Source organism: Amphibalanus amphitrite, unplaced genomic scaffold (assembly GCF_019059575.1).
Source record: "Amphibalanus amphitrite isolate SeventyFive unplaced genomic scaffold, NRLGWU_Aamphi_draft 000289F_arrow, whole genome shotgun sequence".
Taxonomy (NCBI): Eukaryota; Metazoa; Arthropoda; class Thecostraca; order Balanomorpha; family Balanidae; genus Amphibalanus; species Amphibalanus amphitrite.
This window is the reverse complement of record NW_024881784.1, coordinates 62,067-77,356: the sequence shown is the minus strand read 5'-3', so window position 1 is coordinate 77,356 and position 15,290 is coordinate 62,067. Positions and strand designations below refer to the sequence as shown.

General features: G+C 53.6%; 1 protein-coding gene across 2 annotated transcripts in view; it reads right to left on the bottom strand.

Annotated features, from left to right (window-relative positions):
• LOC122387561 (E3 ubiquitin-protein ligase Rnf220-like) overlaps positions 1-15,290 on the bottom strand; it is a 47,897-nt gene that overhangs the window by 11,592 nt on the left and 21,015 nt on the right. For both annotated transcript variants that reach the window (XM_043377880.1, XM_043377879.1), the window contains exon 4: positions 4,381-4,541. In XM_043377880.1, the coding sequence (XP_043233815.1) occupies positions 4,381-4,541 (161 nt within the window). The remainder of the gene's footprint in view (positions 1-4,380; positions 4,542-15,290) is intronic.

The window sequence follows — 15,290 nt, the reverse complement described above, 5'->3', positions numbered from 1 at the left end:
GTCGGGCCCGTCTCAACTGGTCGCCCGGGGCCGATTTACTCTCCCAATAGCCGGCCGGGCGCTGACAATAGCGGTCCGATATCACCTGGCCGCGCCGGGACGGGGCCGGTTCGAGTCCAGTGAAAGAGAGGGAGCGCGGTAAATAATCGGCCGCCGACTCGCCGCCAGTCCGGCACGGTCACGGGCGCAGGCAAATTATACGCCTGGGGCACCAGAGAAATAACAATACTGCCCAGATGATCTTACATCATCTTTTCGCACAATGAGTTGCGTTTGCTGAAGGGAAAATGGGGTTCTAAACAACGCAAAACAGACGCAAATATGATGCACCAAATCATCATTTATCCGAATTTCAGCGTTTTAATCCCAGAAGCAAATGAAAAATATCTGAGAGCAAAAGCCTATCAGAAAGCATTCTAGGTACATGTAAAACCGATCAATCGACAACATTGATAACAGTTGCCGGCAATTCAACGACTTCACAGTTCACATATGCGATATTCGACACTTAAGTCGAAAAAAACGGCTGAATTCTCCATAGCAGAAATAATCGTTATGTGACACTTGCACAAAATTTCAGGAAATTTGCTTCCATCTCATTTCTTGTTATCGGTATTCTTCCATAACAAATGAGACAACGCAGTAATTTTCTCTAATGGCCTTTCAATTTCAGCACAATGACGGAATAAAGAACACTTTTGACAACACCGAGTCAGCTAAGCTCGGAACATACAAACAAGGCAGAGTTCAGCTAGGTCGCGTATTTCCGCATCAAACTCCCACAGAAACCGGCACAAAAAGGCCACCCGTTCTCTCATACGCAGCTCCCGCCCGGGTAAAACGCAGTCGCCGTTTCCTGCAGACCGGGTGGGGTTACGGGGCTGGTCTGGCGGCGGGGGCACACCCAGTTTCCGGCGCCCGGAGCGGGCCGATCGGTAGGTATCAGGTGGAGGCCGGAAGGTGCACCCCAACAAACCGCAGAGGACAGAGAGCACGCACAGCGCGGCGGTCCGACCACCGGCCCTCAGCCTCCCGGCCAGGCGGCGGCACGACTTCAAATGAAATCGCAGCGTGAGTGGCTGATTCCCATTACCGTCCGGATAAATGCATTGATCGAGTGGCGATGGCGAAGACGAATGAGCCAATCACATACACTAACCGCCGCTATCCAGCATCTCTGGATCCGCTGAGAGTCCTAGAGTCGGACATCGTGGGTCCAGAGTCAGGATGTGCTGTGACTCTCCGAGTCGGGAGCCGGCCAGGTGCGCCTGCCCGCCCGGTCAGGCCGCGGGCGGGGCCGGCGGCAGGCGTTGACGGCTCACCGGCGCCGTGTAGTTTATCTCTCCCCACTCCTACCAGCCCGCCACTGCAGGTGACACGTGTTACACACCCCCGGGGTAGGACGCTACGCCATCGGGCCCAGCGCCACGCCAGCCCGAGCCGAGCCGAGCCGGCCGCCAGACGCCAGCCTTTCCCAGAGCAGATGGTTAAGATATAACGAAGTGCCGACAATTATAGGCGGCCGCGTTTGATTGGTTTAGTGTTATTGTGTTTGGAACTCTTTATCCCCTTGTTAGTCTTTAAAAGCGGTCGGCCGGCCGATGGTGAGCACACGGGGACCCATTTGAGCGGCCGGCCCAGCCGCCAGCCATAAAACCATAAAACAATAAAATCGATTGAAAGGCTCCAGCCAAATGCACCGGGCCGTCGTAAAGTGGCACATTTGACCGCTGAGATTAACACGGGCGACAATCGGGCTTTAATTCAATAAAACCATTACCATTACCCGGCACGTGTTTGCGAGTAATCGAGTGGCACGGACCCGCGGCCGGCGTCTGGCACCGTACGGCGCACCGGTACGGGATACGGACTCACCGCGCACGGGGCACGGGCTCAGGGTACGGACTACGGAGCAATGACAACAAATCACCGGCTGTTGAGGACAAGCAGAACACAAGTTGAGCCGAAAGCAGCGCAGGCTCAGAGGCGCAGACAATTTTGAAAATAAAGGCTAGTGCATCGTAAGTTGTGCGCTGACAGCCTCGTGTGGCGGTCACAGGAAATTCCACCAATATGGCATGGCGTTCACGGTTCGGAGACGTTCCCGCGTCAACCCAGCATTGCATACACATTTAACGACATAGGCGCACGCCGTGACCCTTTAGTCGGTGTCGTTCACGCTGTAAGTATTCGAAAACAGAGAGTGGCGGTGATAAACCTCCATCAGCTCCCCACCCGACACGTCCTCCTGAGCTATGGACCTGGGAACTGAGCGGCCAGACATTCCCTATTCACCGCCCAGCGGCGGCCTGCAAGGTGCGATACTGCGCTCAATGGGCAGACAGGGGCGGGGCGGCGTTTCTGGCGTCGCCGGTGACAGGAAAAGCGACAGGCCGTGTCCGAGAGACCGTAAAACCTGCAGCTCCACAGTGTCCGCCGGTGCTTTACGAGCGGTCGTCCTGCAGATGCGGACACTTTATGGCCAGGACAGGTGTGATACTAGGCGACGTGTAACACAATCAGCGACCGCTGGCAACGCACACAGCTGTGTGGAACACAGGACGTGTGCTTCAACAGGTATACAAACATGGGTCCGGGCTGTAAAGCGATAGCGCCGCTAAATCACCGGTGTGTGCGATGCAGGGAATCCGTCATAGCAGCTCGACCAGCTCGAGCCATGACCAAAGTTGCAAATTGGATATGTAGCACCGTAGTACGGACGCAGCACATTGAGCACAGATCTCATCATACGCTTCATGTCAATGCTTAGGGAAAAGGCACTTGCTAAACAGAACGACTGCCTCTATTCTCACCATCACACCGATTTTCTCACCGTCACACCGATTTTCTGAAGGGTGTCGGGTCCGCACCCCGAACCCTTTCGCCCACCAGCCACCGCTCAGTTCAGCCTCATTAAAACGTTGGATGTCGACGACTCGACGCCTCCCTCCGCCCAAGCATTCATGGAATGGAGGGTTCGAAGGAGGCATCACACCAACACAGACTTTTACACCTCGGTTGACGCTCATTTGGCAAGCTCCGGAAAACAAACTCATAATCATCCCCTAATTCTCCAAAGTTCTTTCAATTACGCTCCAATTAAACGAGGGAAATTGTTAGTTAGGGCAGAGTCCGTGATCCCGGCTCTTTTTAATTAAAAGCACCAGTTAGACGGTGCGTCCGCTTTTATGCTTGCCTTATTTTGCGATGTCAAAGGGATTCTCCGCGACAGAAAACGCCGGCTGCGTCCGGGTTTTTGCTTAGATTGGATAGCGCGATTAAAAGAATGAGTCGCCAAGTTGCCAGGAGATTTCTTTTAAACAGTTTCGCTTAAATCGTGTCGCGAAGATTGCCTGCGGCCCGCCGGCTGACGAGACAACAGGCCAGCAAACATGTCAGGGGGCGGCCGGCGGCGGGCCCGTGTCGGCAGCGAGAGACGAGCGGCGGGCGGCGGGCGGCGGCGCGGCGGCAGGGGAGAGGTCGCGCCGCGGTCGGAACTAACGACGAGAACAAACATATTCACAGCGGTGATACCAGAACAGGAAAGAAATAAATAAAAATACGCGTTTTAAAATGCTGGGCCAAATAGAAGCAAAAAGTGTCAATTACATTGTAATTGCCAATTGTAAATCTTTTCGGCGTCCGTTAGGTTCAATCTATTGCATCAATGACAGGCTGTTGATTCTCTCGTCATTTGGGCACAGGGGGATCCGCAATGGAACAACTTGGTGTTGATGTTTGTTGTGAATCACTTTAAAGCATAATTACACGAACTTCTCTGAAATGGTCGGAGGATCCGAGGATCAACATCCCCCACTAACAGTGGGTATAATCAACATTGGGCAATGGGCATCTTGCCAGTCATTGCCAGTAAAATGACTTATAACCACTGACTACTGACCGGTAACCGATGAATGGTCTATGGTGACCCCAAACCTGTGATGTGTCTGTGACCGGCGACTAAGACCAACCGGTGACCTACCTCCCAGCCGAGGCCGTCGCGGTCGTGCCGCTCATCCCGCACCTACCTCCCAGCCGAGTCCGTCACGGTCGTGTCACTCGTCTCCCAGACCCACCTCCCAGCCGAGGCCGTCACGGCCTGTCGCTCGTCCCGCACCTACCTCCCAGCCGAGGGGCCGTCTCGCGGTCGTGTCGCTCGCCCCGCACCCACCTCCCAGCCGAGGGGCCGTGTGGCTCGTCCCGCACCCACCTCCCAGCCGAGGCCGTCGCGGTCGTGTCACTCGTCTCTCAGACCTACCTCCCAGCTAGCCGAGGGGTCGTGTCGCTCGTCCCACCTCCCAGCCGAGTCCGTCACGGTCGTGTCGCTCGCCCCGCACCCACCTCCCAGCCGAGGGGCCGTATGGCTCGTCCCGCACCCACCTCCCAGCCGAGGCCGTCGCGGTCGTGTCGCTCTCGGGCGCCGATGGTCTGCTGCAGCAGTCGCTCGAGCTCTGCGCGACAGTGGCTGGCCACCTCTCCGGGCCGCAGCGCCTCGCAGCAGATCGGGCAGCTGGACGGGTCCACCGGCGACGGCGCACGCTCTGTAGGCAGAGAGCACAGGGAGTCAGACTCTGTAGGACTCAGACGGGGAACAGAGAAAGTGCAGAGTTAAACGTAGACACCGGGGACGGCGCACGCTCTGTACGGAGACACGGGGAGCAGCATGGTAAGACAGAGAGCACAGTGAGTACAGGGTTTGATGGGGAAGCCAGTGACAGCGCCCGCTCTGTAGGCAGACACGGTGAGCAGCATGGTAAGACGGAGAGCGCAGGGTGGCCACTGGTCAGGCAGGCGACGCTGAATGATACCCATACCCGACAATTTGAGATTACTGAAAGAATCACAGGCAGAGTGTTGGATCACTTGAAAGTTCACTACTGGGATAAACGATAATATACGAACAGCAGACACCGGTTAACATAGACTAGACAAGAGCAGTCTATGAAGTGCATTTTACACAATGGACTCACAAGTGCGAAAATTAAGCTAAACACAGCTACCTTTGCAGCGTTAGCGCGATCAGCACCTCCACATGCTGACACTCTTGACAAGGAGGGCACACACCGGCGAGCGGAAAGACAAACACACGACACAGAGCGACGGATAAACATTTGTTTGAGCGGGTGCGCGGGGTGCTGAGCGAGGAAACAATCCGAGTGTCGCTTCCACAGCCTCAAACAAACGAGCGCCTGCCGGGTCGGGACGCAACTCAAATCGAGGCCCATCTCATCGTGTCGCGGCGCCCCCGAATGGATGTCTGGCAGCGCGCGCCCCGTAACGCCGTGTAATGCCGTGTATCAGCGCGCGGCGGGCCCGCTCCGGGCCGCAGCAAATGATCGCCGGCATCAGCGCTGCCATTGAGAGGCGCGCCGCCTGCCGGCCGCGCCGCGGCCATACATCACACACGCCGCCGTGCCGCGCGCCGCACCTTCTCAAAGGCGGCCGCTCGTAAAGAATTTAATAAAAGTGCGCGCCGAGCGGCGGCGCTGGCTGCTCGGGCGGGCCTCGGCCGGGTCCCCAGCCGGCCGACGTCCCAGGGTCGTCCGTCAGAGCCGTCAGTGGGCCGGCGGGGTCCGCCCAGCCGACCATCAGTGGCCTTATTAAACCGCTGACCGACGGCCGCTGGTGGGAGCCGACAGGCCGTATCTGCCGGCCGAGCTGCCGCCGAGATGGCCGCCCAGCTTCACAGAAACAGCGGTCCTCAGTGACCCGTGCGGCCGGCAGCCGCTGCGCACCGAGATGATTCAGCTTCCCGGAATGGCTTCATAAGAGAAAGCCTGTTTCCGGAACAGAGCTCACTGTAAGTCCCCACATTCAACAATCAAAATGAAATAGCCAACCACCAAGACTCAAGAACAACCTATACTCGTATTGATGTGTTTGACTGCAAGTGCCTTTCGTGGTCTAACAAACAGCGACTGGTTTTGAGGAAACAAAGCACAGAAAAAACTATTTTCTACAAAAACAGAAGTGAAGAGACCGTGAATGCTTGAATGATGCGCCACGGCCCTGGCTGTGTCGGTAATTACAATCAGCGTGTCGGGGGTCCCGCTGTGTCGTCCGCCGCTCCGTCCGTCCGTCCGTCCGCCCGCAGCCTCTCTGCCGCCCCTCAGCGTCTCCGGCGTCCCGAACAGCAGATGGTGCCACCTCATATCGGCTTCCACACAATTTGTCATAGGTGCCAATTGATGATGTGGTGGTAACAAGTGGCGCTGAGCGCGAATTAAGTCGGCAGGCGGCGCGGTAAAAAGGCGAGCGGCAATCGGCCGGCCGCAATCACCGCCCTCCCCGCCGTCTCCGCCCAATCTCGCCGCCCTCCGCCGTCCCAGACGGCCTCCGTCAGCGGGACGAACGATCGGTAAAGACTGTCACGGCGCGGCGCCGCCCCAGCGGGCGTCACAGTCGAGTCACGGGGTGCCACAGCCGTCGCCCGTCACAGCCAGAGCTGCGTCGCAGTCGAGATACACCGGTCAGAGTCGAGTCACGGAGACGGTACAGCGGTCCTGATGGCCTCTGGTCGCGTCACACAGGGGCGAATCACAGTGACGTTCGCACAACTCATCACCCTGTGATGAAAGCCGTCTGGTCGCGTGTACCTAATAACAAACACAGCAGTGCAAACAATTAGCCGATGTCGATGAGACCGATGAGAATGCCACCTGAACAAAGGCTAATCGTTTAAGCGGAACAAATGAGCGCGATGAAAGAGTCGTTATCAATATGCATATGAAAGGGATTGGCATCCATCCAGTGAGGCCTCCCTCATGCCGGGGCCGTGAATGGTAGTACCTTCCTTACAGACGCCAATCACCCATCCTACGGCGGCTGATCAACCATATGCACCAGCTCGAGCAGCTACGCTCCTGGCAGGTGCCATAAGAGGCGTAATGGAGCTCACCACCTCTCCAATGCGACGTCCTGGATCGTCACCGAAATTGTCAGCGGCGATTCCAGAATGTGGAGAGCCGTTGAGTGAGAAAGAGGAGTGACACATTGTGAGAGTGACAGAGAGAAGGAAGAGCAAAGAATGTGGCGGAAAGAAGTGGGGCAGAAGGGCGAGCGCGGCGCCCTACATAGCGAAAAAAGCCCCTCGGAAAATAGGTAAGGCTGAAGATATTGTGCGGAAACAAGTTAGGCGCTGGTGGATGGGCAAGGTGCTACAATTTCTTCACCATCAATTAACATGTACTCCATCCATTGACTTCACTCGCTGTTGCTTGGTTTGCGGCCAGACGCGACTTGACTTTCCCTGTGAAGTTGACGGGCCCGTTCCCTAAGCAGATCCTGGCCGTGGCCTCTGACTATGGGACCGGCCCCGGCGTGCTACCCTGGCCCGCCGACAGCCTCGGTCCCGTCCCGTCGACACCTTGTGCGGCTCCATTGTGCGCGGACGGTGAATGCGGCGTCCGTGCAGCTGCCGCCAGAGTCACAGCGCCGTCACCGTGCCGGGCGCGCACACTGGCAGTCAGTCACACGGGGCCCGGCTGCAGTCACCGCCAGGTGAGCCGCCGGCCGCGCCGCTCAATGCCACAATAAATTACCATTCTACTCGATAAACGGCATTAAATGGACCCGGCGCTGAATGTCAGCCGAGGCCATTAGCGCCGCCGGCTGAATGCCGCGACAAAACGGCCTCTCGAGCCGCCGCCGAGCCCGCCGCCGGGCGCTGCCGGCGCCGGGGGCCCACGGCGGCAGCGAGGGCTCGAACGGACGGCGGCGACGTGGGCTGGGGCGGACGGCAGCAGTGCTGGGTGCATTATGAATGGCTACCCAGAAAGACGCCAGAGATGTGTGGCTTTTCGAAGGCCGCTGTGGATTCGGCAGCCAACATAACAGGGCAGCCATGGAAAATGACAATTGCGCTGATAAGGCGAGAAAAAGAATGGCAGATAAACATTTGCGATCGAAAACAAGCTTAAAACATGTGTGGCTCGTGAAACTTGTGCCCTGTTGTCTTGCCGTAACTTATGAAAATACACAGACAGTTAAGTACATAAATATCTGATGCGATTGAAATTTAAAGTGATCAGCGCTGACGGCAATAAGGCAGATGTTTCTCTAGATATTGTTTGTGTTTCGCCAACTAAATCCGTTTAATCTCCCGTCCCGTTCAACCGAGTGCTTCAACAAGCCGTCAGTTAACCTCTCCGCAGCAACGTGTCCACGACATTATGTCGACAAAGTCATCCTATTGAAAAACGAGCCACTTCATGTATCCATCTGTCTCTGGTGAGCGGTACTCTGGTCACGTTCTCCTGCGGTGGTGTCGCAGCCCGCCGTGGCTTATCCGACTCCGCGCTGCGCCTCGACACCGGTCGGCCACCGGACTCCACCACCGGAGTGTCTCAGGACTCAGCAGGAGCCACCCGAGCGTCTCAGAACTCGGTGAGCGCCGCCGTCACCGTGGCCCACTTCCCCGGTGATCGCTCAGCGGCGCACAGTGGCGCGTCAGTGGCACATTTCACGCCGTCACCGCGCCGGAAACGCCGCCACCGGACAAAGCGGCGCGCCGGCCGGTGTCGACAATCGATGCGGCGGCCGAGACAAATGGTGGCGCGTCGGCCGGTGATAAAACAGGACCGGCCGGCACCGGGCTCGTTACTCATCGGCCGGCCAATTAGGACCGGAGCGGCGCCGCGCCGGCTCACATGCTATGTGCCGCGGGCCGGCGTAGACAACTGCTACGAACCGGTAGACATCACCAGGGACGGGGTGCAGATGCCTGCATTTGCTGCTGCATGGCTGTTAGAACGTCTTGAAGCAGCCGGATATTTCTGCTGAGATGATGATATAACATCCGACAAAAAGCGAGGCTGTGAGCTATGAGCACCAAGCGAGAGCGAGTAAAGCGAGAGCGAGTTCTAAGCGAGTACCGCGAGCTAGCCACGTAAGCAGTGAGCAGTACAAAGTCAGTTCCGTAAGCCCCAAGTGCCAGTCGGTGGATCCGGTCCGAGTGAAGAGTTGACCGAGTTTCCCTATGGAGTGTCTCCATTCCATTCGGCCGTCGCCATTGGTGCCCCCACCCCAATGACGGCAGCTGGTGTCACGGACACTCCGCGGCCGGCCATGGATTTGGATGGGGGCCGCAATGGTGTTTCTGAGCCTCACTGAGTTTTGACTCTCGAAGAACCGACCCCTGCAGGGCCTCAGCTGCCACTTGTGTTCACCAGAGTACCACCAGGGTGCTTTCAACGACTCATCGAACCATGCAGTGGTTCCGAATAACGGGAAAGTATCGGACATGCTGAAAGGAAACGATGAATAATAATTGAACACATGAAAATCGGAAATGAAGGAAACTCATGAAAACTGAACACATACATTGAAAATATACTTATCATATATATGAATCAAACGGTTGGATGCTAACTGGGCCGGAAGGGATACTCTCGCATACCCGTTCCGCTGTGTTTTGCATGGTGGACAGTTCAATAGACATGAGAGAAACCGAAACAAACAAACAAACAAATTAACAAAAACGACATATTTTTGTCCTTAGGCTTACAAGAGCAATTTCGGTTGTGCGTTTGATTAATGACTCTTCGCGTGACCTTCATCTCATAGGTAAGACTGAATCGTGTTGCTGCCAAACTTCAGGCGTTTGCTAAATCCTCTCGAGCCAGGTTTCGGCCCACCACTTTCCGTCCTCTGGCGTCTCGATTCTCATCCCGTCACGGCCGTCCCTCCCCGCCTCTGCTCGGCCCCACCGCCGGCGGCGGGTCTGCAGATGCCATCGCGCCGGCCGCCCACTCCGGCGCCGATACCGCGCCGCGATTGAATTACAGCGCACGGCAGCGCTATTTTCCAGACGAGTTTCCCATTAATTTGTCGACGGCATCTGTCACTTGTCCGCCGGCGCTTCCATCATTTATCTCCACCAAAGCAGCGTTAAAACGCCGGGCCCGGCCGCTGCTGAAACCATTACAAGCACTTAGTCCGGCCGATGATAGATTCGCCTTTATATAATGGTATCAATGGCTGGCCATTAGAAGTCGAGTCGGCAATTGAATATAATCCTGGCCGAGAGCAAGTCAAGCAGATCGGCTGTCGTCCCAATCAGCCGAGGCCGGACGGCAGCGGCGGCGGCGCGGTCGGCCGGCTCGTCTATTATCTAATTCGGGCGGTGTCGGCGGCGCGGCCGCTGGTTGGTCCGCCCGGGCGGTGTGGGCGGGGCCGGCCGGCGGCGGCGGCGAATGGCGGCGGCGGCCGGGGCGGCGCGCGCTGACCCGTCGTCGACCGACCGGCCGACCGCTGTGGCCGACTGTTCCCGAGTCGGAAACTATTGGCGGCCCCCATCACCCCGACCTCCCCACAGCCTGTCAGGCGGCACTGAGGTGACTCCGGTCCTCCCGGAACCTTCAAATACCCCGCTCCAGTCGGAGATCAACGCTGTTGAACGAAAAGTCCATCCCACACACGTCCAGAACATTGGCTCGGCTCTAGACGACCGCAATGATTCAGGAAGCTTGAGCCTTCGATAGCAGAATCGAGTCGTTACAATGATAGCCATTCCAGCGGCAGTAGCCGGATTCGAGCACTGCGGCACAGCCTAACTTCAGGCGCGGACTACTACTGCCATCTATGGAAAGAAATGGTAAATACACAATAACACGATGCCCACGCCACGCTGCAAAGTCAGACTTTCAGCAGCTTAGACCGTAGACGGACTTTTCACACAAGTCACCGTGACGGCATCCTTAGTCATTTCGTAAATAAGCCAACCGTCTAAGATTCTGGACAACTAAGACACGCAACGAGCTTCACATCACATTACAGGAGTACCTAAGCGGACACGTATCACTGTGGTGAATCAATTTAGTGAATCAGATTCACACAGAGCAGGGAACAACAAGGTGAAAGTGAATATGCCTCAGATTTGTTAACACAAACAAATGGATGCGCGAGAAAAAGTTTGAAAATATTTTTGTTTATCTAATCGTTGTCGATTGAAGAACAGCTTCGTAAAAAATAGTTTAAAAGGAATCATAATACTCGATTCAAAACTTATGATTTGTTATAACAAGGTCATAAAAAGTCAAACAGCGTAAAACAAGACAGCGTAAATATATTCTTAAGGCGGTATTGACTTTGTCTCGCGCGAAGATACTGGACGTTAGCACGAGCCACGAACAATACCGACTATATATATATATATATATATATATATATATATATATATATATATATATATATATATATATATATATATATATATATATATATATATATATATATATATATATATATATATATATATATATATATATATATATATATATATATATATATATATATATATATATATATATATATATATATATATATATATATATATATATATATATATATATATATATATATATATATATATATATATATATATATATATATATAAAAATAGAGGGCATAGGGAAACCTTCATCAGAAATACGGTAAAGACGACAACCCAGCATATCTTATAGTTAAACCACTCTGCCTTGTCAAGCAAATACTTATCGAGCAGTTTCAAATTCCAAGACCCGCGGTTCAATGTGACATCGACCTTGACGACGCCGTCCGGTACGGTAGTCATCGGTCGGGCCTTCACATGGACCCAGCAGCGGGCCGGCGGATTGGAACCTTTCTTACCACAACCTACACATATCATCACTGGACGCTCCCTGTCCCTGACCAGGAAATACCTTTCCACTTGAGCTACCCGACTCAGGGAGCGGGGTCCAGCGGGGGTGTCGGCCGCTCCGCGCGGCGCGGAGGGCAGCTTTCACCGGCCCCGGTGATCCGTCAGCAGGCGGGCCTCGGCGACGACACCGTCAGCTCCGCCCCCGACACCGGCGAGACGCGGCGGGAACAGGTGTTCCCCGGCCAGACACCGAGATACAGACCCGGGTCGCCATTGTCCGCAGGCTCAGTCCATCACGCCCGCCACACATACCACCGTCCGCAAACAAAGCTGTACCTCCAGACAGCCATCTCTCATTTCAGAGCGGTCCGAACAGCTGGACAATGCTGGACAAACTGACATTAGAGCCGGCACGGCCGCTCATACCATGGGAACTTGCTCGAAAAGAAACCATTCAACCCTACTGCATTACATTGCATCGTATAAGCTCAGGAGAGGCAAAAAGAGATTCCTCAGAACCAATAATGGAACGGCGGCACGCATGGTAGAGGAGTGACATATGCATTTTCAAACGTTCAAGAACTGGCCCACTAAAGCTCCAACATAGAAGTTAGAATTTGGATAAATGATCCTCCAAGCTCGTTTTAAGGTCACATGGAACAGAAGTTAACGTGTTGTCCATCCCTTCCGCACATCTTTTGCAATGACAGACACGAATGCAAGTACGGTAACGTAAAGGCAGGAGTGGTCATAGAACCGACCCTTCTTCGGCTAAAATTGGGACCGTAGACTAGTGCAGCCTACAATATACAGGGTGTCTCAAAAGTTCGTTTACAGGTACCAGCCATGCTTTTTTTGTCAATAATTCTGAATCAACAAGAAATTAACAGTCGAAATTTTGCATGGGCATTGGTAACAACCATCCTCAAGCAGCTTCATTGTTTTCAAGCGCATTCGACCCTTCATGAGCTCACAAAAAGGGTTCACCTCTGACCATGGATCAGGCATGAAAATGGAGGTCGCATACTCGGGTCGGCTGAGAAACTCTCTGCTTCACGAGTAATGGGAATGGTTAGGTCGGAAATGACACATGGCAAAGTGTCGGCGAGGATGAGTACAACATGATGGTCATCTAATAAAAACGGTGGCTAAAATTTTTGAAGGACTAAACCATGCGAGACTAACAGCGCTTTGAACGACCCTTGTACCGCAGCAGACTCGTGCTCCGGAAAGCAGCTGAAAATGCAGTCCTAACTATTGACAACTGACTAGAAGCTCACAGACAGAGGTTACCCAGTTTCAAAAATTGCAGGTCATCATAAAATAAAGACAAAATATCATTTAAAATTGTTTATAATATCTATAACGCTAAATTTTGAAGGAAAATAATGCGAAAATCGTCAATGCCGAGGACAAGTGACCTTCCAAAAGTGTCAATTAATGTAAAGTTTTATCTAACGAAGTTTCAAGAGGCAGATCTGGAGCAAATAGCTTTCTTTTACACACCAAATCCGGACAAAACCGCACGATGGACAGGTTTTGGCCGTTTACAAAGCAGAACCTCTCCTGAGGAAAACACTCCGGAACCCAGCGAAGGTCTTGGCATTGGGAATGACGAGTGTTCGGGATTTGCAAAATTTGCAAAATGTGTCTAAGAAACAGATGGCCGACACATTCTGCTACGATATGCTGCGAAAAATTTGCCCCTGGCACTTCCCATTTGTTCAGGAATGAGGTTGTTTTGAAAAGGAAAATGGTGCTTGGGAAGTCGGCGCCAGTCATTCACGAAGGAGTTAGCGCCAGAAAAGACCTACAAAATACTCACGGATGGTGTCGATGCAAGCTGTCGGCTTTCAGGGAGAAGCGGATGTTGCCGGGGAGCTCGTCAAACCTAAATCTGACGCAGAAACTGCAGGGGATTCCCCTACAAGAGCTTAAAAGCTGGTAACCTTTTATCAGCCTCCGGCAGCTGACGGAGTGACGAAAATCGGTATGGGCAAATATTTTTGGAGATACAGCAAAGGGTTTGGTTTCCAACCTTCCGAATCAGTTGTCAAAGCATGCATATTTGTCTAGTGTACACACGGACACCAAAACCTTAGATTTTTGGCCGGTTCCTATATGCTTTATTGACATGGGAAATGTGTAAACGAACTTTTGAGACACCCTGTACACTAGGGTGTGTCACTAGAAGCAGATCAAGCGCTTCCGCTGATTTTCCTTGTCCCTGTGTCTATGGAAGCCCATTGGTGCATTTCTTTTTTCCATGCATCGAAAATTCGATCGGCGCCGGCTGAAAGAAGTTCGGGATTTATCGTGGCGCCCGGCGTTGCAGTCTCCATGTTTGGCGTAATGCGTTTGATGACACTAACACCAGCCGCGCGCGCCTTCGCCTGTTATGCCTGAAACAGACTCTTTCCGCAGTCAGGAAATCGCATGCGAGAGCCTATTCAAATACATGGAAGCACGCTCGCATCAATCGCACGCACCTCCCGCAAGCGATTGATGCGAGAAGAATTATAATGTATTTGAATAGGCTCTCGCATGCGATTTCCTGAACGCGGAAAGAGTCTGTTTCAGCCTTTAGCGTCGACAGACGCTGTCAATACGGATGTAAGCAATGCAAACGAGGCAGTATCCTCTATTTAGACAACGGTTACACAGAAAAGATGCATCTTTGCCATTCAATAGCAAACTGAATTCAACTAAATTAGCATTTGCCTACCTTGCATGGTTCAGGGGACCGATTTTCATGCAGGCCTCCTCCGTTACCGGGGCACCGTGCCCCCCTTTGATTTGGGCATTTTAACATTAGCCCTATGGGCGTTGCATGGAAAGAATGGGACCAAAAGTCGGCAGTGCCCCCCCCCCCCCTTAATTGAAGGCGTTCCGCCGCTACTGTTTGCGGAGACGTTGCCCGTCCGCACGGCTCTGGTGAGCTGATACGGCAGGAGTTGGTCGCTGCTGAGGTCGGCGATGATGTTGTCCGGCAGATCCAGCTCTGGGCCGCTCACCGGTCGGAACTTCACGGGAGAAAGACGGTGCACGGAGCAGCCGGCTGCCTTGCCCAACGGCCCCGTGAATGATCCGGGTCCACTGGTTTTGCCGTCCAAGTTCTGGAACACTTCCCTGAGTACAAGCTCATTCGAGTGCAGCTGGCAAACAAACCAATGGACCGTTTTCTCTTGAATAAGCTTTAAAAGTCTGCATATTCCACCAGATCTGCCCGTATTGACAGCCGCGCCATCGCAGCCATTAGCCAGAGTGGCAACGTTTATCAGCTCATTGGCTTGATCAATGGCTTTACCCGAAATTGGCGTAAAGTTGGAGAGATATTCGTTTCCTGGTTCTGCTACATTAGCCACATGTTCCTCAGTTGCCCTGTAGCCGCCTCGGCCCGTGCTAGTTTGATCATGCCTTCCATCAAAGTACATGGCCTTGAGCTCAGCGTCTCTGTGTTTTTGGTCCCGTGCGGCCACTGTACTTTGTCTCATCCGGCATCTTTCTCTCCATACTTTTTCGGGTCGACCAGCAATTCTGTTTTGCCGCTCGCTACGCCACCGATATCCATCTGAAAACCGTTGATGACGGCCGCTACAGCACGGTTGGATAAACCATACCTGTCAGTCAGCTGTCAGTGCAGTGTTTGTCATATCATCATCGTTTGAGT